General features: G+C 34.7%; 1 protein-coding gene and 2 long non-coding RNA genes across 7 annotated transcripts; all 3 read left to right on the top strand.

The window, feature by feature from the left end:
- Positions 1 to 2,046: 2,046 nt before the first annotated feature.
- Positions 2,047 to 5,839, top strand: LOC103969663 (uncharacterized). Of its 5 annotated transcripts, none has more exons than XM_065130527.1 (2): positions 2,047 to 3,374; positions 4,160 to 5,839. In XM_065130527.1, the coding sequence occupies exon 2, from the start codon at positions 4,558 to 4,560 to the stop codon at positions 5,719 to 5,721; it is 1,164 nt and encodes a 387-aa protein (XP_064986599.1). In that variant the 5' UTR covers positions 2,047 to 3,374; positions 4,160 to 4,557; the 3' UTR covers positions 5,722 to 5,839. The 5 variants fall into 5 exon arrangements, with proteins under 5 accessions (XP_064986599.1, XP_064986600.1, XP_064986603.1 ...); XM_065130528.1 differs by having other exon boundaries at positions 2,047 to 2,224; positions 3,248 to 5,839; XM_065130531.1 differs by having other exon boundaries at positions 2,048 to 2,224.
- A 6,023-nt stretch (positions 5,840 to 11,862) lies between these two features.
- On the top strand, positions 11,863 to 14,210 carry LOC135625619 (uncharacterized). The gene is made up of 2 exons (XR_010492137.1): positions 11,863 to 12,038; positions 12,705 to 14,210. It is a non-coding gene; the product is annotated as an uncharacterized LOC135625619 (long non-coding RNA).
- A 4,974-nt stretch (positions 14,211 to 19,184) lies between these two features.
- On the top strand, positions 19,185 to 23,209 carry LOC135625562 (uncharacterized). The gene is made up of 2 exons (XR_010492109.1): positions 19,185 to 19,566; positions 21,484 to 23,209. It is a non-coding gene; the product is annotated as an uncharacterized LOC135625562 (long non-coding RNA).
- The last annotated feature ends 4,303 nt before the right edge of the window (positions 23,210 to 27,512 follow it).

Raw genomic sequence — 27,512 nt, forward strand, 5'->3', positions numbered from 1 at the left:
CATCTTTTTTATCTCAGCATATTCTCTATTGCAATATCGTAATGTCACGAACTTAGTTGGTTTTGCTTAAGTCGTGCGGCACCCTTGCGTGTCCGTCCGCAAAGGTCAGCCTCCCCGAAGTCTCTCATGTCCCTTAGGACCCACGAAAGAGAGAACGGGTTAGAGAAAATGCCTCAATCGGGATCCACAAGCAAACATCTCCGAAAAATACTTCATAGACAATGCAAATTACAAACAGACTTTACAAGCTCTGAACAGTTGCACAACAAAGGGTAAAATGATCAATTACAGACCGAAAATCTTTCACACGTGTCCACATGACACAACCTTTATTTACAAGCCTAAAGAGGCCACAAACTTAACTAAAATGAGACTATTACGCATTCGATCGTCCCTCTACATACTGTACAAGGTATGAACATACCAAAAGGCACGGACATACATAAGCATTACATCAAACATCCTGTTTAGAAGTTTGTCCGTGACATTAAGTCATTATCTTGATAACTTGTTCGTACCTTCAAACACGTTGCACTGCTTACATTTAAATTATCAAATCTTGTATTTAAAGGTTTAATTAGTTATTTGAAGGAGAATTTACTAGTCACAATACAAAGAGATTTTAGATTTTAATGCTTTTAAGAAAATGGTTGTATTCCTACTGTAACATAATATATGAATCTGCGAACCATAAATGAATTTGCATTGTAATTACCTCATATAATCCATTGTGAATGAATCTGTATTAGAAAATAAAAATGAATTGGCAACAAGTAAACATGTGGTCGACAAAATGGATCAGTTCTATTTTGATGAAGTGTTTGGTTCATCAAATCTCTTAGATTTCTTTTTCAAACACATCAGAAAATTTCAATAATCAACAAAACCCCAAATGATCCAAATATGCTGAATAATTATAACATAACTTATTTGCAAACTTCAAAATAGACCCAATATCTAAACGCATTTAGATAAGTATAGCTAGTCCTTATCTATGTTCGATTTGAATTAACTAAATCAAATCGATTGTCCATTAATTGCAAATTGAATACAAGGGACAATTAATTTTAGTTCTTAGATTTCCAATCATCAATTTGATCATTTTTATATAAAAAAATCTCGATCAAATAGGTTGTCGATCGACTGTTGGACTCAAATGATCGAGCCCAATAATCTTCGCTTAGCCTAATAATCAGAGAGGAAAATGGTTAGTTTGCCCTTTTTAGACAGTGATATAAATGACTATATTTAGGGGTATTTTATCTATTTTTTAATTAAAAATTAAAAAAATAAATTTATTCTTTCAACAACCAAATAATAGTTAGTTATGGGGATATTTTAAGAAAAAAAATAAAAAAAAACCCTATAAATACTCTTAAAATCTCTAATTTTCTCTCACACCATTGAATAAGTACTCATGGAAGTTTGAATACTCTTATGCTTTTTTTTAATATGATGATAAGTGGAAGCTACTAACTTTACTACCAAGAAGGCTTTTGAAAACCCAATATTTGTAATTCCATAAAGCATGGATATAAGCCGAAAATAATCTTCAAACTGTATTTTAAAATTTCTTGAAACATCGATCTCTTGTTCCATATCATATGGAATTATTAGAGTAAAAAAATTTAAATTCAAAGAGAAAAAAATATACCAAGAAAGTATATTATAAAGAAACATCCAAAAAACAGTAGAAAGAGATTTGAATGTTTTAAATTTGACTACATATGTTTTCTTACACAGAGCATAAATAGTTCGGATATTTTATGGCTTTTGTTATTATTTTGATTGTTAGCACTTGATGGCTTTATTGGCAAATTCGCACTGATTTAGATTATGGCTTTATTGAGAGAAAGTTCTTTACTACAGCTGAAGCCATTGATGTCACCGGCCGCCCGATAAGTGGGCCGGGCGAGAGAGTTCAACCGGGTGCAGCCCAGGAGCCCGCCTGATTCAGGTTGTGTCGAGCCCGAGTCAAGTCAATTTGAAACTCTGGTTCGATTGAACCAGATGAGAACGGCGTCCTCAAAATTCGCACCCGTGCCCTAAATGCAGCGGCGAAACTATCCTTCCCTACAGCGACCGCGACTGCGGTGTTTTCCTTGGCGAAAGGCGGCAGCAGCGGCGGCATCTTCCTCCGTCGAGCTCTTATCGCTGCGGCATTTTCCTCAGAGAACGGTGGATGCTGCGGCTTCCTCTCCGTCAGCGAACGGTACAACACCCGGTATCTCTCTCTTACTCCTCCTCCTCCTCCTTCGCCGTCGCACAATCCCTTCTCCTCCCTCCTCCTCCCTCTTCCCCCTTTCGTCGCAGCTCTCCCGCTTCCCTGACACCATCCTTCTTCTCCCTTCTCCACCCTCCTCTCTCTTTCACCCGTTCATCGCAGCCCCTCGCCCCTCTTCCCCGATCCCTTCCCCTCCTCCACTTCATCACAGTCCCCGCCCCCTGTTTTCCTACTCCGATCCCAACGGTCCCCTCTCCGTTTTCCTACTCCGGACCCGACAGCCCCCTCTCCATTATCTTGCTCCGGCCCCGACAGCCCCCATCTCCCTCCTCTACACCCCTCTTCGCCCTCTCTATACATCTTCCCCTCCCCTTTCCTACTCCCTGATAGTTACCCGCTACCCTCCCAACATGCAGTCAGCAGCATGTCATGAGCATATACTTTAAAGAAATAGCTAGTCACAGTATGCAAGTTAAATATTGTTGTTAAGATAGACAGCAGGAGAAGTGCTGCTTTTATAAAGAGCAAAGGGAATTGGGGAGTCTTAGAGAAAAAGAAAAAAACACAGAAAAGATAGAGCAAGAGATAGCAGAGACAATACTTGGGTCACTGTCCAAAGAAAATCATAATTATTTGTCAATAGAATCATGCACAAGTCTGACTATTCCTCATGTGAAGCATTTTAATTAAAAATATACCTAAGATAATACTAATCTGACTAGGTTTCCCAAAAGAAGCTCTCTCAAAAGCAACTGCTTATTTTGATGAAGTGTTTGGTTCATCAAACTTCTTAGTTTTCATATTATGTTTACTGCATTGAAGTTTCCTTTTCAAGCACATCAGAAAATTTCTACACAAAACCCCATATGATACAAAGGACTCGAATCAATCTAATCTACATGTTGAGTAAACAACTAGAATTTGACTTGATTTCAAAACCCGAAAATAGACCCAAAATCTCAATGTATTTGGTTAGGTATAATCTTACACCTTTATGTCAGCATAGTTTGTTCTCTGCTGTAGTGCTGAAAGCAACTATCTCCGCTACTTGTGGCTGATTCGTACCTCAGAACACACCGGCCTGCTTATATTTGAATTGTCAAATCTTGTATTTGCTGGTTTAGTTGGTGATTTGAAGGAGATTTTGCAGGTGACAATAGAAAGAGATTTGAATGCTTTTAATTTAATTACAGATATTTTCTTACACAGAGTTCAATGATGCAGAAGATCCATATGGCTGATCATCAATAGTTTGGACATCATGGCTTTTGTTATTATTGTGGTTGTTTGTACTTGCTGGTTTTATTGGCAAATTCTCACTGATCTAGGCTTTTTTTTTCTTCATTAATGATATTTAGCTGACGCTACGTATAATTTTTTTACTGTAGTTGAAGTTATTTACATGAGGAGTCTTTCTCATAAATTAAGTTCCTTTATCAGCATAGAACCAAATAAACTAGTAGCATTTCTTGATTGAGGCAGTTTTCTTATCTCTTTATTCATTTTTCAGAAAATTTATTGCCTTTCTCTGGTGTTCCAGCTATGTTTTTTTTTTGTCAACTTTCTCATCATCATCAACAATGCCCTTTCTAGCATGTTGAACCTCACAAATTACCCTTGTTAATTAATTAAACAGTGTCTTTTCTGCTTACCAGTCTTGCTAGACTTTTAACTAGATCATCTCTTTACATTCTTGATGAAATGGATCAATTACTCCCCAATGTTTCAGATTTTAGTTGTAGGACATTAGTGAATCTGATGTTAGAGAAAACATTATGCATCTTCCTGTTATTCTAAATTCTGTAGTACCATTTGCAAGTCATTGATGTTCATATGAGTATCGTCTGTATACGATCAACATGGTAAATGCCTTTGCCACTCTTATGCAGCATATTTGATGAAGATACATTTGATATGGTTTTTAAATTGCTACAGGGATATAGGATGCTTGGTAGTGTTTAAACCAACCAACTACAATGGAAAAATAAGTGGAATATTGTGTCTGTACGCTGGTGTTGTATGATGCCATTATTTCAGAAGTGGAGAATTGCTTGGATGTGAGCATGATAATAAGTAACTAATCATAGGTACTCTTTATCAACTCTCAAAAACCATTTAGAGACTTATCTATGAAAGAAATGGCTGATTGGAACTGAATGCATGTGGATTAACACGAGTGGTATAGGAATGTTGTCTGAGACAGATGATTAGTTGAAAGTTTTCAACATCCTTGATTTGAGGCAGAAGAGGAATTTGGACTTGGAGAGGGCAGAAATAAGATTACTTTTCTTGTATTTTTCTGCAAACAGTACGTGATACTGCCTCAAAAGACAATGTTTTTGGTGCAGAAGAGGCTCTTTTGCCTTCTCTCATGTAACAAGTCCACCGTCCATGTTTCCTCCTATCAACTCTGCAGTCTGTTTAGCTTTTCCACTGCCGAAGAGCACAGTTCAAATCATAGATCCAACTTTACGTTGGTTGACCCCCTTGAGTCATGTGAACTTTCCTCAAAAGAGGCTGCAAAAATGGCCAATGATCGCATCTGTGAAAAAGAACTTTCAAATTCAAGTCTTTCCATTGAGTTCTTTAAGCAGAGCGGTTGGAGTGATGCACAAGTCATGAAGCTTATGCAGAGGCAACCCAGGTTTCTACGTGCTAACGTAGAGACTATCCTGAAGCCCAGGATGAGATCTTTGCAGGACATGGGATTTTCTGACACTGAAATAGTTCAGCTGGTTTCATCATGTCCGGTTCTGCTCTATTTACGTGATATCCAACCAAGGATCAACTTCTGGAGGTCACTTCTTGGTTCTAATGAGAGGTTAATTGAAGCCAGCAGGAGTAACATGTTTCTCCTTTCTTCTAGCTTGGCTCAAATGATTGAGCCCAATATATATCTCTTGAGGGAATGTGGCATCAGTGAGCAATGCATCACGCGGATGTTGGTGACACTACCGAGGTTTTTTTGTCGAAGGAACAAATGTATCAATGAATCTATCAAACATGTTGAGGAGTTGGGTGTGTCACGTGACTGTAAAATGTTCCCTCATGCACTTTTTATAGTCATGACCCTGAGCAGGTCCAGGTTTGATGCTACCTTTGCAACCCTGATGAGCTTTGGGTGGTCCCAACCAGACAGCCTTGCTGCATTCAGGAGGCATCCAGGCATTTGGAATTTCTCAAAGAAGAACTTATCTGACAAGATGACATTCCTTATGGAGGAAGCTGGTTGTGAGCTGACATATGTCGTTTGCCGTCCCGTGCTTCTTACTTTAAGCTTGGAGAAGAGGTTGAGACCTCGATATGAAGTTATGAAATTTCTTAATCAGAATAAATTCCTGGATAAAGGATATAACCTGCTATCTGTCATGGTGCTTTCTGAAGAGAAGTTCAGAAACAAATTCCTTTTCCTGCTAAGCAAGGAGAAATTTATTTCTCAATATGATTCCTATGTTGTTGCTGTGCAGGGAAAGCACTACGTTGTTGCTGAAAACTAGGATCGCGAGTGCTTCCTTAAGACAAAGTGTCAACCTATTGCATGCTGACTGCAAATTAATCATTTTACATTTGTGACAATTTAAATTCTGAAAGAGTTTCTTGGAGTAACTTCCATGTTGATTTGGTGATTGATCTTCTATTTATTTTTTCTACAACAAAAGGTACTGATTCTTTTATGCTGATGTCTCAGAAATTGGTGGGGGAAAGTCAGTTACTTCAGAAAGGTAACCAAAATATCAAGCTTTTGTGTTCTGTTTCTACATAATTCTTTGTGATCGATCGGTGTCAACTTGGCCTCGGTCTTGTTAATTGGTGCGAAGGCATATTGGTAACTGTGCCGTCATTTAGATGATTGTGATCTAATTTAATAAGGACACCTTCCTTTTGAAGGGGGCCATCTCAAAGAATTATGCATGAGCCGCTTGGACGGAACACCCTTCAAAGGCAACAACAGATGTGGATACGACTATTTAACATCTTTGTTCTAGTCATTTCCTGACTCACACATTATAAAATTAAGTGCAATACGTCCATTTTAACCGTTTAATTAAAAATTAAGAGCAATACGTTTGGTTTCATTTAATTATTAAGGCCCATGTATTTTGTTTGAATTCACTGAACCAAATTGAGCCCACATCACAGGTCCAGAAAGATTATTGAATTTGAGCTATTTTGGTTGTATCTCTAGATTTTTTTATAATAACAGTTTAATTATATTACGTGAACAATTAGCAGGTAGGTAATAAAATGAACACATCTATTGCATATATCAAAATTAGTTATAAAGGTTTTTTTAGTAATATGTTTAGTAAACAAAATTTTAAGTTAATGAGAGATTCTAAGAGGAATGACTAAGAAGAGTGGATAGAGAAAATTGTTAGATGGTTGTGGGGCAAGTAGTGATTATAAGCTGGAAATGATGTTGAAGAATATATAATTCTTTTCGAAAGTTCTAAAAGCATGTAGGATATATCTATTACTTATTTTGAAAACAATATAAACATTGACTACTAATTATTAGTTTGTCAAGAGTATAGTATAGTATCTGAAAGTTTTGCTCGATACATGTGTTATGAAGCTTCATTTTTTTCTTGTAATGTTGTATTATCATTTTGGTGTCCAATAAAGGACAGTATCATTATTTTTTTTTGTAATATATTTAGTTACTAAAATTTTAATTTAATGAAAGATTCTAAGATAAAGAACTTTGAAAATTGGACAAAGAAGATTGTTGGATAGTTGTGGGGCAACTATTGATTATAAGTTGATAATGGTGCTGGAAGAGTAAAATTTTTTTAAAATTTTTTTGAAAAGACATAAAAGATATCTATTCAAAACAAATGGAGCTCATATTTTTCTGCATTAGTTTTTTAACCCAACAAGTTCTAGAAAATTTGCTGATTATGTCCTCATGTCTTTTTCAGTAATTTTCTTATTATACATTAATAGACCAAGTTGAATGGATGATAATGCTATACATAAGATACTCTTCGATTGAAAAATTAGAAAATGTCAAGATTTATGTATTTAAGTTATTTTTTTAGTCGATAATTCAACGACAAGTCTCTTCTATAAGTCACTGACAATTACTTTTTCTTCTCTTATGTTTATCATGATAAATAGATATGATTTGTTTGTTTGATAACATAATTATTTATTTAAAAAATGATTAATACAAGATTTCATCGAGAGATGATCTCGAGTTCATTAAAGAAGACATTTTTCTTTAAGGCCACAAGCAATTAGATTAAACTGTGGATTTCGAGGATTTAAAAAACTTTCAATTAGAAAGGTACGTGAAAACCACAAGCAACAATTTTATTATTTTGAATAATTATCTTATTAAACTGTTTCTCGAGCACTCTTCGCTTATGTGTTTGATTATAGGAAAGACCTCTTAAGTTGCAGCATGCTTCTGTCTTTTCTCTTTCCTCGTTAAGCCTCAACAAAAATCGTCTGTCTTTTTGTAAGGTTAATAAAGTCATCATTCAAGTAAGATGCTTGAAAGTGGTTATGACAGACTACTCCTGTTGGGATGCATCCATCAGTTATCTATCCCTTTCTATAAGATTTTGCATTACTTGAAATACAGAAAGTCACAAACTTTTTTTATATTTCACTCTCTGTAGGGCATATGATGCATACCATCAACAGTTATGCATAATGCAAATATCAACTCTAATGTCAGTAGTAGATCTTTCATTATTCCTTTCATAATATGTGCTTTTGTTAAAAGTTCATAAACACTAATAAAAACTAAGTATATGACAATTTAGTTTATCCTGCTTGGAATTTGCTACTGCATATTTATTGACTTCATTTATTGAAACAGACATATCACCTACGATAATAACAGGCCTCATAGCAAATGTACAACATCCTCACAAGTCGCCAATCAACACAAAGGATGCTTGCCTTGGGTGACTACCTCCAATGCTTTCATGCCCTTAGCTCCCCTATAAACGACTCGTCTTCCCTCGTAAACCAGCTTAGAAATCTTTGAAGGAGGCAATGTGGCAACTTGATATTCAAATATGGGCGACCAAGTCAGTTGGCTAAGATGGCTAGCAACATCCATCCAGAGTAATTCTACTAATAGATTAACTATTCAAATTATAAAAGGTTAGCTGTTGGTTTAGATGATCTATGGATATCTTTCGAAGCTCTATAGCCAACAACAAAGCTGCTTTTGCTTTTCCGTTTATCATATTGGAATTGAATAGATAAAAGAATGCTAGAGATTTATTTATAATTCAAGAACTAAGAGCTGAATTCATGGTGTAGTGTTCATATGCTCTCTACAGAAGTTGGATTGTGGATGATCAACTAAGAAACTGATGTAACGTTGCGGTAAAACCTGATGAGAATTCATAGACTATAGAAGGCAGAAGTGTCAACAAGAGACTATTGTGTTACAAACGTATTGGTTACTCTATCTCATTGAGAGTCCAAAAAACAACTTCATTCTTATGTGACATAAAACAAAAGCTGTGAATTATGTCGACAAAATTTTCTAAATAATAAAAAAAAGGGGTTTGAACCTCATGTGATTCGAACACGCAGCCTTGCACCATAGATCATTGTGTTTTATTTTTTGGTGTATTTGAAATAAATATCTTAAGCATAATGGGAATGACCGTCATTATTTTAGGGCTAAAGATTTCTAATACTATAGAGGCCAAAGACAATAAAATATAGTTTCTAACTTTTAACACTTCCTTCGAATCCTGATGATCAACAAATAATAAAAGAATTTTGTATTAGATGATTTATCAGTAAATTTTATTCATTGTTGGCTACGATACATTTTCAATGTTTTTTTGACATAATACATTATTCTTGATGAACCATAAAACCTTCATTTTTTTTTTATTTTTTATGCTCTACTTCTAATGGTTGTGTTATTGAAGTTATTCTTCTTTCTAATAAGTGGTTGTTAAGTTATTTCCGTGAGTCTTATAGTAAGAACTTAACAGATATACAAGATTAAACTGTATATATTTAGGGTTTCGTATATTTTTCTCTAGTAATTCATACAATATTTCTAAACCACGAATTGAATACTTTTCTTAAATGATAATAGCATCTTGTCAAACCATTGGGTACGTGAATCATAAAGTTAAACCTTAGAATAAGATTATATCTAGTGTAACATAACTTATGATGCTAGATTTATTTTGTAAAAGGAGACTTTTGGATCCACAAATTGATTAGATATTTTTTTAGCATAAAATGTTGATGTTACATAATTATTTTAATTTTCTATCTTATACTTCTCTATCATCAAATGTCTACCAAGATATGTATAGGCTTTCATTGTGTAAGATCTCTTCTTCCCTACCTATTGCTAGGAAAGTAATTGTTCTCGTCTAAGTTATATAGTAATGTTGTGGTACTTGTTCGGAAAGGATTAACCTATCTCGTAACCTCATACAGTCCACTAAAAAATTATATTAAAAAATTAGTATTTCCTTATTTTATGTACCGTTTTATAAATTTCATTTCAAGAACCATCAAAACACCAAATGATGCAAAGGAGCCGAATAAAACTATAATGTAACTTATTTTCAAACTCAAAAATAAACTGAAAATCTCAATATATTTGGTTAGGTATAAACTTACACCTTCATCTCACTATATTATGTAGTGTTAAAAGTCATTATCTTGGCACCTTAAGACAAGTTGCCCAGCTTATATTTCAATGATCAAATATTGTATTTGATAGTTTAGTTGATGTTTCAAAGGAGAATTTACTAGTAATAGAAAGATATTTGAATAATTTTAATTTGACTACATATGTTTGTCTTACATAAGAATGCAAAAGGTTCATAGAGCTAAATAGTTTCAACATTATGACTTTTGTTATATTAACAAATTCTCCATCTATATTATGCTAGTGATGCTTCTTAATTAAAATAAAAATATTTTTTTCATCAATGATGTGTAACGTTGAAGCTAGATTATGTGGTCCTATTTAATTAGGTAAGATATATTATAAATATAATTAAATTCTAATTATGGTTATTGACCAATAGAAAAGAAGTTCATGCCATAATATGATTCTTTAGGGGATGCCCTTGATGGGAGGAACTCTCCTAATAATTTATTCTATACCCTCTGCTCTCACCCATAAATAGACATAAATTCTAAGGGCTAAAAAGATGCATCTCAGTGCAATTGAGAGATTAAAGTTTTTCTCCCAATCTCCCTAATCCATCAATCTAAATGGTCATGTAAAAAGATAGGAAGAGAGGAGAAGGAATGTCTTGTTCTTCTTACATATTGATATCTCAGATCGGACGATGATACGCTTGTAAATCAGATAAGGTTTATTCTTCTAAACAATAATAAAAAGTATGTATCGTAATATTGTTAGATCTAATTTTATTTAATTTCATATTTAGCATAAAAGTTTTTTCGTATTATAAATAACATGATTATGAATTTTATACTAATATAAGCTACATATAATTTTTTTTTATTAAAACAAGTGAAGTCACTTACTCTTTCGTTCACCCATCCTATGTGATGAGGCCCAAGAGTCTAATGAGTGAGTTCAATCGGCCATGGTCCAAGCACTCGCTCGAGTGGACATGAGGCCCAAGAGTCTAATGAGTGAGTTCAATCGGCCATGGTCCAAGCACTCGCTCGAGTGGACAGGTCCAATATTCATTTGACTTGGATTAATCGGGTTCAAGTGTTGGGCATGTCAAGTGCCCATTTGATTTGTAAATAATAAATTTGAACCTATAAAAATGGTTATAGTATAATATAACATATAAATTTGGTGACAATACTAAAGTTTTATATACTGGACTAATGGATATGTTACATAATAATATTTTAAATTTTAGCGATTGATATTAGTAACTTTAATGTAGAGAGTAATCGTAGAGCGAGACATAAATACAAAATAAAACCAAAAGATCATATGAGAGGGCAATGATGTCCTACCGATCGAAACATTCGACATCAGAAGGGATTAAATATTTATAATTGTATATTATTTTTTATAATATCATTATACATTTACATTAATTATAGTTGTACATCCATTTTTTAAAATTTAAAAATAAAATTATAATTTTATATTTTTAATAAAAATAAAAAAAAATCCATCAAATTGGAACCAACCCAACAACGATTTTGATTCTAAATATTGACAAACTAAAATTTCGAATTGAAACCCATTTACTTAGGATAGATATAACCTTGAAAGTCACTCTCTTGACAATTTGAGACTTGTTCGTAGCTTTAAAACACATTGCCTTACTTATATTCGAATTATCAAATCTTATATTTGCTAGTTTAGGTAGAGATTTGAATGCTTTAAATTTGACTACATATGTTTTCTTACACATAGAATAAATAGTTCGGATATTATGGCTTTTTGTTATTATTGTGATTGTTTGCACTTGTTGGATTTATTGGCAAATTCTCACTGATTTAGATTAATAGATGAAGCAATTGAAGTCAATGAGCGCCCGATAAGATGGGCCGGGCGTGCGAGTTGAACCGGGTGCGGCCCAGGCGCCCGCCTGATTAAGGTTGCGTCAAGCCCAAGTCAAGTCAATTTGGATCTCTGGTTCGATTGAACCAGATGAGAACGGCACACTCAAATTGACACCCGTGCCCTGAAATCAGCGGTGAAGCTGTCTCCTTCTCCACAGCTACCGCGACTGCGGCGTTTTCCTTGGCGAAAGGCGGCAGCTGCGGCGGCATCTTCCTCCGTCGAGCTCTTATCGCTGCGGCGTTTTCCACGGAGAACGGTGCATGCTGCAGCTTCCTCTCCGTCGGCGAACGGTTACAGCGCCCGGTATCTCTCTCTTACTCCTCCTCCTCCTCTTCCTCCTTCGCCGTTAATTATATGTGCTTTCCCTGCACATCATCAACAGTGGCTTCTTTAGCATGTTGAACCTCACAAATTACTGTTGTTAATTTCTTAAACAGTGTGTTTTCTAATTACCTGTCGAGTTAGACTTATAACAAAATCATCTCTTTACATTCTTGTTGAAAAGGATCAATTATTCTGGAAGTGCTCATTTGAAATGTTTCAGGTTTTAGTTGTAGGACATTAGTGAATCTGATGTTAGACAAAACATTATGCATCTTCCACCTAATCTTAATGCTGAAGTACCCATTGCAAGTCATCGACTGATGTTCAACCTATTAGTACAAAGTTGAATATCATCTGTATACGAACATAGTAAATGCCATTATCACTCTTATGCTGCATATTTGATGAAAATACATTTGATATCATTTTTCAATATATGCAGGGATATAGTGTGTTTCACAGTTTCTAAAGTTACTACCTACAATAGATAGATAGTGGAAGGTAGTGTCAGTGTGCATGTGTCATATCAAGACATTATTTCAGTGGTGTTTAATAAGTAAATGATCAAAGGTACTCTTAATCAACATTCAAACACCATTAAGAGGCTTACATCTGAAAGAAATGATTAATGGGAACTGAATGCAGGTGGATTTACGTGATTGGTCGGGGAATGTTATCCGATACAGATGATTAGTTGGAAGCTTTCAACTTCCTTTTGGTTGGAAGCAGATACAGAAAATATATTTAGTTCGGATGTGCTTGATTTGAGGTAGAAGAGGCATTTGGACTTGGAGAGGACAGCAATAAAACTACTTTTCTTGTGTTTTTCTGCAAACAGTGTGTGATACTGCTTCAAAATATAATGTTTTTGGTGCAAAAGAGGCTCTTTTGCATTCTCCCATGTAACAAGTCCACCATCCATCTTTCTTCTTATGAAATCTGCAGTCTGTTTAGTAGCTTTTCCACCGCCAAAGACCAAATTTCAGATCATAAATCCAACTTTACCGTGGTCAATTCCCTTCAATCATGTGAACTTTCCTCAGAAAAGGCTGCAAAAACAACCAAGTGTTGCACCTGTCACACAAAATCTTCAAGTTCAAGTCTTTCCGTTGAGTTCTTTAAGCAGAGCGGTTGGAGTGATGCACAAGTTGTGAAGCTTATGCAGAGGGATCCCAGGGTTCTTCGTGCTAACGTAGAGACTATCCTGAAGCCCAGGATGAGATCTTTGCAGGACATGGGATTTTCTGACACTGAAATAGTTCAGCTGGTTTCATCATGTCCGTGTCTGCTCCATTTACGTGACATCCAAACGAGGATCAACTTCTGGAGATCACTTCTTGGTTCTAATGAGAGGTTAATTAAAGCCTGCAGGAGGAGCATGTTTCTCCTTGCTTCTAGCTTGTCTCGAAAGATTGAGCCCAGTATATCTCTCTTGCGGGAGTGTGGCATCAGTGAGCAACGCATCGCGCAGATGGTGGTGGAACGACCAAGTTTTTTTTGTCGAACGAACAAATGTATCGGCGAATCTATCAAACATGTTGAGGAGATGGGTGTGTCACGTGACTGTAAAATGTTTCCTTATGCACTTTTAACAGTCATGACCATGAGCAGGTCCAAGTTTGATGCTACCTTTGCAACCTTGATGAGCTTTGGGTGGTCCCAACCAGACAGCCTTGCTGCATTCAGGAGGTATCCAGTCATTTGGAAGTACTCAAAGAAGAACTTATCTGACAAGATGACATTCCTGATGAAGGAAGCCGGTTGTGAGCTGACATATATTATTGGCCATCCCGGGCTTCTTACATTTAGCTTGGAGAAGAGGTTGAGACCTCGATGTGAAGTTATGAATTTTCTTGATCATAATAAATTGCTGGATAAAGGACATGACCTGCTATCTGTCATCCTGCTAACTGAAGAGAAGTTCAGAAACAAATTCCTTTTCCTGCTACGCAAGGAGAAATTTATTGTTCAATATGATTCCTATGTTGTTGCTTTGCAGGGAAAGCATGACGTTATTGCGGAAAACTAGGATTGCAAGTGCTTCCTTGAGACAAAGTGTAACCTATTGCATGCTGACTGCAAATTAAACACTTTATATTTGTGACAATTTAAATTCTGCAAGAGTTTCTTGGAGTATAACTTCCATGTTGATTTGGTGATTGTTCTTCTATTTATGTTTTCTACAACAAAAGGTACTCATTCTTTTATTCTGATGTCTCAAAAATTGGTGTGGGGGAAAGTCAATTACTTCAGAAAGGTAACCAAAATATCAAGCTTTTGTGTTCTGTTTCTACCATTTTTGGCTAATTCTGCGAGTCGATCGATCGGTGTCAACTTTGTCTCGGTCATGTTAATTGTTGTGGAGGCATATTGGTAACTGTGCTATCATTTAGATGATTGTGATCTAATTTAATAAGGATACCTTCCTTTTAAATGGGGACATCTCAAAGAATTATGTAAGAGCCGCTTGGACGGAAAATACTTCAAAGGCAACAAAAGATATGGATATGATTATTACATATTTGTTCTAGTCATATCCAGACTCACACATTAAAAAATTAAGACCAATACGTCAATTTTAATCGTATAATTTTACACATTAAACAACTGATCTATATTAAATTTGATACTCATCTTTATTGTCATATAATTATTGTTATATAACAATAATTATATAACACGTTGTATCGTTATATAAATATTGATTACTAATTCTTAATTTATCAAGAGGTTAGTATCTGTAATTTTTGCTTGGCACAACTTGATTTGTGTTATGAATTTTCCTTTTTTTTTTCCCGTATGTAATTATTATTTTGGTGTCTTCAAAATAAGTAACAGTATCAGTATTTTTTAATAATATATTTAATTGCTAAAATTTTAATTTAATAAAAGATTCTAAAAAAGACTCGGAAAAATAGAAAAAGAAGATTGTTGGATGGTTGTGGTGGCAACTATTGATTATTAATCGATGATAATATCGAAGTGTGTAAAATTCTTTTCAAATGGTTTGAAAAGACATAAAAGATATCTATTTATACAATTTTGGATAATAAAAAAGAATATAAATGGAGCTCACATTGTTCTGTATTATTTTTTGAACCAATTGAGTTCCAGAAAATTTGCTGCTTTTGTTCTCATTTATTTTTCAACAAGTTCCCCTTAATAATTGGCTGACAAGTTCATTCATAGTCAATTTTTTCTTCTCTTCATCGTGGACATGTATGATTTGTTTGTTTCATAACATAATTATTTATTTCAAAAAAAAAGAAAAAAATAAATTGCTAACACAAGATTTCACCTTGAGAGGATCTCAAGTTCATCAAAGAAAACCTTTTTCATGAAGGCCCTTTAGCATGAAACTTCTAACTAGGAAGGTTTGTGGGAACAACAAGTAACAAGCTTTAGTACTTTGAAAAAATAATTATCTTATTAAATTATTTCTCGAGCACTCTATACTTACGTGTTTGATCATGGGAAGGACCTCTTAAGTTGCAGCATCATCAACTGCTTCTATCTTTTCTCCTTCTCATTAGGTCTCAACAAAAATTGTCTATCTTTCCATAAGGTTGACAAAGTTATCATCTATGTAAGAAATTTGAAAGTGGTTATGAAATACTACTTTGTTGACAAAGTGGTTATGACAAAGTTTGCATCACCTGATATACATATAAATTCACAAACTTCTTTTACATTGCACTCTCTCTGCAAGACATATGATGCATAGCATCAGCAGTTAGCATAATACAAATAATAAATATCATATTAATTATAATGTAATTAGCATAATACAAATAACAAATATCATATTAATTCTAATGTCAGTACTATGTCTCATTATTCCTTTCATAATATATACTTTTGTTAAAAGTTCATCTACATCATCAAAAATGAAGTATATGACAATTTAGTTTATCATACTTGGAATTTGCTATCGTATATTTGTCTGATTGTGAAATCATCCCAGACTTAATTTTTGAAACAAATGTACAAATGTACAACATGTACAACATAGTCACAACTCGCTAATCAGCACGGTTTCTTGCCTTGAGTGACTAATTTCAATGCCTTCGGACCCTTAGCTCCCTATGGGTGACTCGTTCTCCCTCATAAACTAGCTTAGAAATTTTTGGAGAAGACACCACGACAACTTGATATTCAAATACGGGCGACCAAGTCAATTGCCCAAGATGGATACCAACATTCATCCGAAGCAATTTTATGAGTAGATTAACTACTCAAATTCTAAAAGATTAGCTGCTGGTGGAGATGATCTATAATTCAAGAACTAAGAGTTGAATTTATGGTATAGTATTCATATACTCTCTACAAAAGTTGGATTGCTGAATGATCAACTAAGAAACTAATGTAATGTTGAAGTCAAAAGGTTGAGCACTATTATTACTCTGCATAACTCGAAAGTTGTATAATCTAATTAGGCTATTGCGGTAAAACCTGATGAGAATTTATAGACTATGGAAAATAGCCGTGTCAACAGGAGACTATTGTGTTATAGACGCATTGATTACTTTATCTCATCGAGAGTTAAGAATATAAATTCATTCTTCTATGACAAAAAAATGAAAAACTGAGAATTATGATGATAAAATGTTCTAAACAGTAAAAAAAAAAAAATAGGATTTGAACCCCCATATGATAAGAACACGTATTCTTGCGCCACATATCATTATGTTTTCTAGTATGTTTGAAATAAATATCTTAAGCATAATGGGAATGATCGTCGTCATTTTAGAGCTAGAGATTTCTAGACACTACCTAGGTGAAAGGCAAGATAAAATATAGCTTCTAACTTTTAACACTTCCTTGAAGATCAAGAAATAATAAAAGAATTTTGTATTGGATGATTTGTCAATAAATTTTATTCATCGTTGGCTAGATACTTCTTCAATGTTTTTTTGACATAATACTTGATTCTTGATGAATCATATGACCTTCATTTTTTATTTTTTATGATCTACTTCTTTAAGTTGTTACCGTGAGTCTTATAGTAAGAACTTAACATATATGCAATGCAAGATTAAGCTATGTATATTTTGTGTTCCGTATATTTCTCTAGCATTTCATACAATATTTCTAAACCACGAATTGAAATCTTTTCTTAAATGGTAATAATATCTTGTCAAACATGTGAACCATAAAGTCAAACCTTAGAATAATGTTATATCTAGTGAACATGCTAGATTTAATTTGTAAAAGGAGACTTTTGGATCCACAAATTGATTAGATATTTTTTTAGCATAAAAAATTGATGTTACATAATTATTTTAATTTGCTATCCTAGGTTTCTCGGTCATCAAATGCCTATCTAACAAGATATGTATAGGCTTTCATATTGTAATATTTATATTTATTATTTTTAGGGGAGTCAAAAGATCTCTTCTTCCCTACGTATTGCTAGGAACGTAATTGTTCTCGTCTAAGTTATACAGTAACATTGTAATACTTATTCGCAAAGGATCAATCTATCTCGTAACCTCATACAGCCCATTAAAAAATTATATTAAAAAAAATAAGTTGCCTAGCTTATATTTCAATGATCGAATATTGTATTTGATAGTTTAGTTGGTGATTTGAATGAGAATTTACTAGTAATAAAAAGAGATTTTAATGATTTTAATTTGACGACATACTATGTTGTCTTATATAAGAGTGCAAAAGATTCATATAGCTAAATAGTTCCAACATTATGACTTTTGTTATTATCATGATTGTTTGCACCGGTAGGTTATAGCTAAATGGTCCAAGCACTCACCCGGGTTCAAGTGTTGGGCCGATCAGACATTCATCTGATCCAACTTTAGTTGGATCGAGCTTAAGTCAAACTAATTTGATTTCACTTGGATTCAAGTGCCCATTTGATTTGTAAATAATAAATTCGAACCTAAGAAAATGATTAAAGTATAATATAACATATGAATTTGCATAAGTCAAACCATAAATGAATCTGGATTGTAATTAGTCCATTATGAATGAATCTGCATTGAAAGTAAAAATGATTTACTTGTCCCCGACAAGATGGATCAGCTTTCTTTTGATGGTGTGTGTGGTTCATCAAATCTCTTAGTTTCCTTATCTTGTCTAAATGATCTAAATGTGTTGAACAACTATAGTGTAACTCATTTCTAACTCCAAAATAGTCCCAAAGTTTCGATACATTTAGTTAGGTATTATTAGTCCTTATCTAGGACTGGTTTAAATCACAACTGACCGGCTCGACGGTTCATTGATTGCAAATCAAATCGGAATCGGTCATGGGTGATTTAATTCTGGTTCCTAGGTTTGAAAAATTAGAATCATCGATCCCGAAATTGAAGATTCTCCTTCCTATTTAAATCATCGATTTGATGGTGTTTTATATATAAAAACGTCGATTAAATAGGTTGTTGATAGATAACCAGACTTAAACAATTAGGCCAAATAGTTAGTGCTTGGCCCAACAATCCAAGGAGTGTCAAATGAATAATTTGTCACTCCCATATAAATAACTATATTTAGGGATACTTTAGTTATTTTATAATTAAAAATATTAATAATTAGAAAATAAAAATTAGTCCTTCCGATAAGCAAATAATAACTAGTTATGGAGAAATTTTAGGAAAAAAAAATTAAAAACCATATAGATACCCCAAAAATCTTTTATCCTTTCTCACATCGTTGATTCAACACTGATTTTAGTTTGAATGCTTTTGATGCTCTCCTATTACTTCAACACCGAGGAAGCTTTTGGAAATCCGATATGTGTAATTCATGAAAACCAACATATCAACATGAAAACTCAAGTTAGACATATTCAAGTTATACTTCAAAAATATTTGAAACACATGAAATTATTTTGGCCAAATTTTTAAATAGAAAGAAGAACGAAAATATGAAACATTCAGAAAATATATTGTGAAGAAACATCCATCATAAATTTTTGGGTACCCTACTAATATCACTTTTTATTTTTCTATTGAAAAAATTGTGAAACATTAGCTATATTTATTTTTGTTAAATATTTATTTTTTAGTTTTGGTGAAAAAGTTAGATTTATTTAAAAAGTTAGTCCGGATATTATGGCTTTTGTTATTATTGTTATTATTTGCACTTGTTGGTTTTATTGGCAAAATCTCACTGATTTAGATTAATAGCTGAAGCAATTGAAGTCACTGAGCGCCCGATAAGTGGGCCGGGCGTGCGAGTTCAACCGGGTGCGGCCCAGGCGACCGCCTCATTCAGGCTTAGTCGAGCCCGAGTCAAGTCTATTTGGAACTAAGGTTCGATTGAACCAGATGAGAACGGCATCCTCAAAGTCGCACCCGTGCCCTAAATGCAGCGGTGAAACCGTCTCCTTCTCCACAGCGCGACCGCGACTGCGGCGTTTTCCTTGACGAAAGGCGGCTGTAGCGGCGGCATCTTCCTCCGTCGAGCTCTTATCGCTGCGGCGTTTTCCACGGAGAACGGTGGATGCTGCGGCTTCCTCTCAGTTGGCGAACGGTGACAGCGCCCGGTATCTCTCTTTTACTCCTCTTCCACCTCCTGTTCCTCCTTCGCCGTCGCACAATCCCTTCCCCTCCCTCTTCCCCCGTTCATCGCAGCCCACCGACGCCCCCGCCTCGTCGCTGCCCCCTTTCCCCAATCCCTCCTTGCTCTTCCCCTTTCGACACAGCTCTCCCGCTTCCCCGACACCATCCCCCGACTCCTCCGATCCCAACAGCCCCCTCTCCGTTTTCCTTCTCCGGCCCCGACAGCCCCCTCTCTATTATCCTTTTCCGGGCCCGACAACCCCCATCTCCCTCCTCTACACCCCTCTTCGCGCTCTCTAATACATCTTCCCCTCCCCTTTCCTACTCCCTGATAGTTACCCGCTACCCTCCGAACAAACGGTCAGCATCATGTCATGAGCATACTTTAAAGAAATAGCAAGTCACAGTATGCAAGTTAAATACGGTTGTTAAGATAGACAGCAGGAGAAGTGCTGCTTTTCGAGAGAGCAAAGAGAACTGGGGAAGTCTTAGAGAAAAAGAAAGCACGGAAAACATAGAACAAGAGACTATAATTGGGTCACTGTCCAAATAAAATCGTAATCATTTTTCAATAGAATCATGCAAAAGTCTGACTATTCCTCATGTGAAGCATTTTAATTAAAAATATACCTAAGATAATACTAATCTGATTAGGTTTCCTAAAAGAAACTATCTCAATGACAACTGTTTATTTTGATGAAGTGTTTGTTTCGTCGAACCTCTTAGTTTTCTTTATTATGTTTACTGCATTGCAGTTTCCTTTTCAAGCACACCAGAAAATTTCAACACAAAACCCCAAATGATACAAGGACTCGACTCACCCTAAAGTACAAGTTGAGTAAACAACTAGAATTTGACTTGATTTCCAAACCCCAAAGATAGACCCAAAATCTCAATGTATTTGGTTAGGTATAACCTTACACCTTTATGTCAGCATAGTGTGTTCTCTGCTGTAGTGCTGAAAGCAACTATCTCCGCTACTTGAGGCTTGTTCGCACCTCAAAACACACAGGCCTGTTTATATTTGAATTGTCAAATCTTGTATTTGCTGGTTTAGTTGGTGATTTGAAGGGGCCTTTACCAGTAACAACAGAAAGAGATTTGAATGCTCTTAATTTAACTACAGATATTTTCTTATACCGAGTTCAATGATGCAGAAGATCCATGTGGCTGATCATGAATAGTTTGGACATCGCGGCTTTTGTTATTATTGTGGTTGTTTGCACTTGCTGGTTTTATTGGCAAATTCTCACTGATCTAGGTTATGCCAGCGAAGCTTCTCAAATAAAAGACTTTCTTTTTTCTTCATTAATGATAAATAGCTGAGGATACATATTTTTTACTGTAGCTGAAGTTATTGACACGAGCAGTCTTCCTCTTAAATTATGTTTTTTTTATCATCATAGAACCAAATAAACTAGTAGTTTTTCTTGATCGAGGCAGTTTTCTTACATTTTTATTCATTTTTCGGAAAATTTGTTGCCTTTCTCCGGTCTTCCAGCTATGTTGTTGTAATTTTTGTCAAGTTGCACATCATCAGAAAATTACTGTTGTTAATTTCTTAAACTGTGTGGTTTCTAATTACCAGTCGAGTTAGACCTATAACAAAATCATCTCTTTACATTCTTGTTGAAAAGGATCAATTATTCTGGAAGTGCTCATTTGAAATGTTACTGGTTTTAGTTGTAGGACATTAGTGAATCTGATGTTAGACAAAACATTATGCATCTTCCACCTAATCTTAGTGCTGAAGTACCCATTGCAAGTCATCGACTGATGTTCAACCTATTAGTACAAAGTTGAATATCATCTGTATACGATCAACATAGTAAATGCCATTGTCACTCTTATGTAGCATATTTGATGAAAATACATTTGATATAATTTTTCAATATCTGCAGGGATATAGTGTGCTTCACAGTTTCTAAAGCTACTAGCTACAATAGATAAATAGCGGAAGGTAGTGTCAGTGTGCATGTGTCTTATCAAGACATTATTTGAGTGGTGGTTAATAGCTTGGATGTGAGCATGGTAATAAGTAAATGTTCAATGATACTCTTAATCAACATTCAAACACGATTTAGTGGCTTACATCTGAAAGAAACTGTTAATGGGAACTGAATGCCGGTGGATTTACGTGAGTGGTAGGGGAATGTTATCCGATACAGATGTTTAGTTGGCAGCTTTCAACTTCCTTTTGGTTGGAAGCAGATACAGAAAATATATTTAGTTCGGATGTGCTTGATTTGAGGTAGAAGAGGCATTTGGACTTGGAGAGGACAGCAATAAAACTACTTTTCTTGTGTTTTTCTGCAAACAGTGTGTGATACTGCTTCAAAATATAATGTTTTTGGTGCAAAAGAGGCTCTTTTGCATTCTCCCATGTAACAAGTCCACCGTCCATCTTTCTTGCTATGAAATCTGCAGTCTGTTTAGTAGCTTTTCCACCGCCAAAGACCAAATTTCAGATCATAAATCCAACTTTACCGTGGTCAATTCCCTTCAATCATGTGAACTTTCCTCAGAAAAGGCTGCAAAAACAGCCAAGTGTCGCACCTGTCACACAAAATCTTCAAGTTCAAGTCTTTCCATTGAGTTCTTTAAGCAGAGTGGTTGGAGTGATGCACAAGTCATGAAGCTTATGCAGAGGGAACCCTGGCTTCTACGTGCTAACGTAGAGACTATCCTGAAGCCCAGGATGAGATCTTTGCAGGACATGGGATTTTCTGACACTGAAATAGTTCAGCTGGTTTCATCATGTCCGAATATGCTCGTTTTACGTGACATCCAACCGAGGATCAACTTCTGGAAGTCACTTCTTGGTTCTAATGAGAGGTTAATTAAAGCCAGCAGGAGGAGCATGTTTCTCCTTTCTTCTAGCTTGGCTCGAAAGATTGAGCCCAATATATCTCTTTTGAGAGAGTGTGGCTTCAGTGAGCAACGCATCGCGCAGATGGTGGTCGCACAACCGAGTTTTTTTTGTCGAACGAACAAATATATCGACGAATCTATCAAACGTGTTGAGGAGTTGGGTGTGTCACGGGACTGTAAAATGTTCCCTCATGCACTTTTTTCAGTCATGACCCTGAGCAGGTCCAGGTTTGATGCTACCTTTGCAACCTTGATGTGCTTTGGGTGGTCCCAACCAGACAGCCTTGCTACATTCAGGAAGCATCCAGGCATTTGGAATTACTCAAAGAAGAACATATCTGACAAGGTGACATTCCTGATGAAGGAAGCTGGTTGTGAGCTGACATATATCATTGGCCATCCCGTGCTTCTTACATATAGCTTGGAGAAGAGGTTGAGACCTCGATATGAAGTTGTGAATTTTCTTGATCAGAATAAATTGCTGGATAAAGGATATAAACTGCTATCTGTCATACTACTGTCTGAAGAGAAGTTCAGAAACAAATTCCTTTTCCTGCTACGCAAGGAGAAATTTATTGCTCAATATGATTCCTACGTTGTTGCTGTGCAGGGAAAACACCACGTTGTTGTGGAAAACTAGGATTGCAAGTGCTTCCTTAAGACAAAGTGTAAACTATTGCATGCTGACTGCAAATTAAACACTTTATATTTGTGACAATTTAAATTCTGCAAGAGTTTCTTGGAATTGAACTTCTACGTTGATTTGGTGATTGTTCTTCTATTTATTTATTCTACAACAAAAGGTACTCATTCTCTTATGCTGATGTCTAAAAAATTGGTGTGGGGGAAAGTCAATTACTTCAGAATGGTAACCAAAATATCAAGCTTTTGTGTTCTGTTTCCACCATTTTTGGCTAATTCTGCCAGTCGATCGATCGGTGTCAACTTTATCTCGGTCATGTTAATTGTTGTGAAGGCATATTGGTAACTGTGCTATCATTTAGATGATTGTGATCTAAGTAATAAGGACACCTTTCTTTTGAAGGCGGACATCTCAAAGAATTATGTAAGAGCCGCTTGGACGGAACTTACTTGAAAGGAAACAACAGATGTGGATATGACTATTAACATATTTGTTCTGGTCATATCCAGACACACATTAAAAAATTAAAAGCAATACGTTTAATTTATCGCATTAAACAACTGATCTATATTAAATTTGATACACATCTGTATTGTTATATAATTAGATTATATGTTTGACTTTGCTTGTGCGATCTAATAGACCCAACATGTCTCCCGCGTTTGGTTTCATTTAATTATTAAGACCCATGCATTTTGCCACACTCGTGCATTTATGTGTATGTTTGAATTCATCTGAACCAAATTGAGCACACAGGTCCAGAAAGATTATTGAATTTGAGCTACGTTGGTTGTATCTTTAGTTTTTTTTTATAATAACAGTTTAATTGTATTAGGAGAACAATTAGTTGGTAGGTAATAAAATGAACACATCTATGACATATATCTGCAATTAGTTATGAAGCTTTTTTTTTATTGTAATGTCGTATTATCATTTTAGTGTCTTAAAAATAAGAAAAAGTATCATTATTTTTTTAGTAATAATTATACTTTTTCTTATAAGCTAGAAATGATGCTAAAGAATATAAAATTCTTTTCGAAAGTTCTGAAAGCATATAAAAGATATCTATTACTTATTTTTAAAAATATATAAACATTGACTACTAATTCTTAGTTTGTCAAGAGGATAGTATAGTATCTGAAATTTTTGCTTGTTACATATGTTATGAAGCTTCATTTTTTTCCTGTAATGTTGTATTATCATTTTGGTGTCGAATAAAGAACAGTGTCATTATTTTTTTTTTGTAATATGTTTAGTTACTAAAATTTCAATTTAATGAAAGATTCTAAGAGAAAGAACTTCGAAAATCGGACAAAAAAGATTGTTGTATAGTTGTGGAGGCAACTATTGATTATAAGTTGATAATGGTGCTCAAGAGTATAATTTTTTTTTAAAAGACATAAAAGATATATATTCAAAACAAATGGAGCTCACATTTTTCTGCATTAGTTTTTGAACCAAACAAATTCCAGAAATTTTGCTGCTTATGTCCTAGTTGAATGGATGATAATGCTACACATAAGATACTCTTCTTCCGATGATTGAAAAATAAAAAAATGTCAAGGTTTATGTATTCAAGTTATTCTGACTCATTAAAAACTTTATGACAACATATTTCTTTTTAGTCAATAATTCATTGACAAGTCCCTTTCATAAGTCATTGACAATCATTTTTTCTTCTCTTATGTTTATCATGATGAATAAGTATGATTTGTTTGTTTGATGACATGATTATTTATTTTAAAAATAAAAGAATAAAATAAATTGCTAACAAAATATTTCACCCCCGAGAGGAACTCGAGTTCAAAAAAGAAGATCTTTTTCTACTAGGCCCTTTAGCATGAAGCTTTCAATTAGAAAGGTTTGTGGAAACCGCAAGTAACAACCTTTAGTACTTTGAATAATTATCTTATTAAATTATTTTTCGAGCACTCTTCGCTTATGTGTTTGATCATTGAAAAGACCTCTTATGTTGCAACATCATCTAACTAGTTTCGTCTTTTCTCTTTCCTCGTTAGGCCTTGATAAAAATCATTTTTCTGTAAGGTTAATAAAATCATCATCTATCTAAGTAAGATGCTTGAAAGTGATTATGACAGACTACTCCTATTGGGATGCATCCGTAAGTTATCTATCCTTTTCTACAGGAGTTTGCATTACCTATTTACATAAAGTTACAAACTTTTTTTATATTTCACTCTCTCTCTGTTGGGCATACGATGCATAGCATCAATAGTTATGCATAATGCAAATATCAACTCTAATGTTAGTAGGTCTTTCATTATTCTTTTCATAATATGTGTCTTTGTTAAAAGTTCATATACACCAACAAAAACTAAGTATATGACAACTTAGTTTATCTTGTGAATTTGCTATTACATATTTGCTTGATTGTGAAAGCATCATTGACTTCATTTATTGAAACATGCATATCACTTTCGACAACAGGCCTCATAGCAAATGTACAACATCCTCATAAGTCGCCAATTAGCACAGAGGATGCTTGCCTTGGGTGACTACTTCCAATGTCTTCGTGCCCTTAGCTCCCCTATGGGTGACTCATCCTCTCTCATGAACCAGCTTAGAAGTTTTTGGAGGAGGCATCACGGCAACTTGATGTTCAAATATGGGCGACCAAGTCAGCTAGCTGAATTCAAGAACTAAAAGCTGAATTCATGATGTAGTGTTCGTATGCTCTTTACAAAAGTTGGATTGCGGATGATCAACTAAGAAACTGATGTAATGTTGAAGTTAAAAAAGTTGAGCACTACTATTTCTCTACAGAACTCGTAGTTAGTTATATAATCTGGTTAGGATATTGCTATAAAATATGATAATGAGAATTTGTTGACTATATAAGACAACACAACAGTGTCAACATAAAATTATTACATTACAGACACATTGGTTACTCTATCTCATCGAGAGTCTAGATAACAAATTCATTATTCCGTGAAGTAAAACAAAAAACTGAGAATTATGATGATGAGCAACCTTGTGCCATGGATCAATGTGTTCTATGGTGTATTTGAAATAAATATCTTAAGCATAAATTGCTCAGTTTATATTTTGATAATCAAATATTGTATTTGAGAGTTTAGTTGGTGATTTGAAGGAGAATTATGTAAGACAACATATGTAGTCAAATTAAAATCAATAAAATTTTAGTGATTTTAATTTGACTAAATACATTGTCTTACATAAGAGTGCAAATGATTCATATAGCTAAATAGTTCCAACACCATGACTTTTATTATTATTATGATTGTTTGCACTTGTAGATTATATCGAGAAATTCTCCATCGATATTATGCTAGTGATGTTTCTCAATAAATCGAATTAAGAAAACTAATTTGATTTCACTTGGATTCAAGTGCTCATTTGATTTGTAAACTAATTTGATTTCACTTGGATTCAAGTCCATTATGAATGAATCTGCATTTGAAAGTAAAAATGAGATAGGCGACAAGTAAACTGGCGGCCGACGAAAAGGATCAGCTTTATTTTGATGAAGTGTGGGGTTCATCAAATCTCTTAGTTTCCTTATCTTGCCTACCTTTCTATGATTTCCTTTTTCAAACACATAGCAAAACCCCAAACGATCTAAATGTGCTGAACAACTATAGTGTAACTCATTTATGGAAAATCACAATGCATTTAGTCAGGTATAAGTAATCCTAACTGAATTAATGCATTTAGTTAGGTATAAATATGACGGATTTGAATTGAATCAAACCAGAATCGATGGTCCGTTGATTGCAAATTAAATCGAAATCTATCAAGGGTGATTTAATTCAGGTTCTTAGGTTCAAAAAATTAAAATCAACTCTCCCGGAATTGATGATTCCGCTTCCTATTTAAGCCATCGATTTGATGATATTTTATATAAAAAATAAACCTTGATTAAATAGGTTTATTTTTATATAAAAAATAATCCGTACTTCGCCCAACAATCGAAGGAGTTTCAAATGACCAATTTACCTCTCCCATATAAATAGCTATATTTAGGGGTACTTTAGTAATTTTATAATTAAAAATATTAATAATTAGAAAATAAACTAGTCCTTCCAATAAGCAAATAATAACTAGTTATGGAGAAATTTTAGGTAACATAAAAATTAAAAATCTTATTGAAGTTTGAACACTCCGATGCTCTTTTCTTAATCCGATGGCAAGTGGAAGCTATCACTTCCGATGGCTTTATTGGCAAGTGGAAGCCATCACTTCACCATTGATGTCACCGGCCGCCCGACAAATGGGCCGGGCGAGCGAGTTCAACCGGGTGCAGCCCAGGCGCCCGCCTGATTCAGGTTGCGTCGAGCACGAGTCGAGTCAATTTGGATCTCTGGTTCGATTGAACCAGATGAGAACGGCATCCTCAAAATTCGCACCTGCGCCCTAACTGCAGCGGTGAAA

Source organism: Musa acuminata, chromosome BXJ2-10, assembly GCF_036884655.1.
Source record: "Musa acuminata AAA Group cultivar baxijiao chromosome BXJ2-10, Cavendish_Baxijiao_AAA, whole genome shotgun sequence".
In the NCBI taxonomy this organism is placed as follows: domain Eukaryota; kingdom Viridiplantae; phylum Streptophyta; class Magnoliopsida; order Zingiberales; family Musaceae; genus Musa; species Musa acuminata.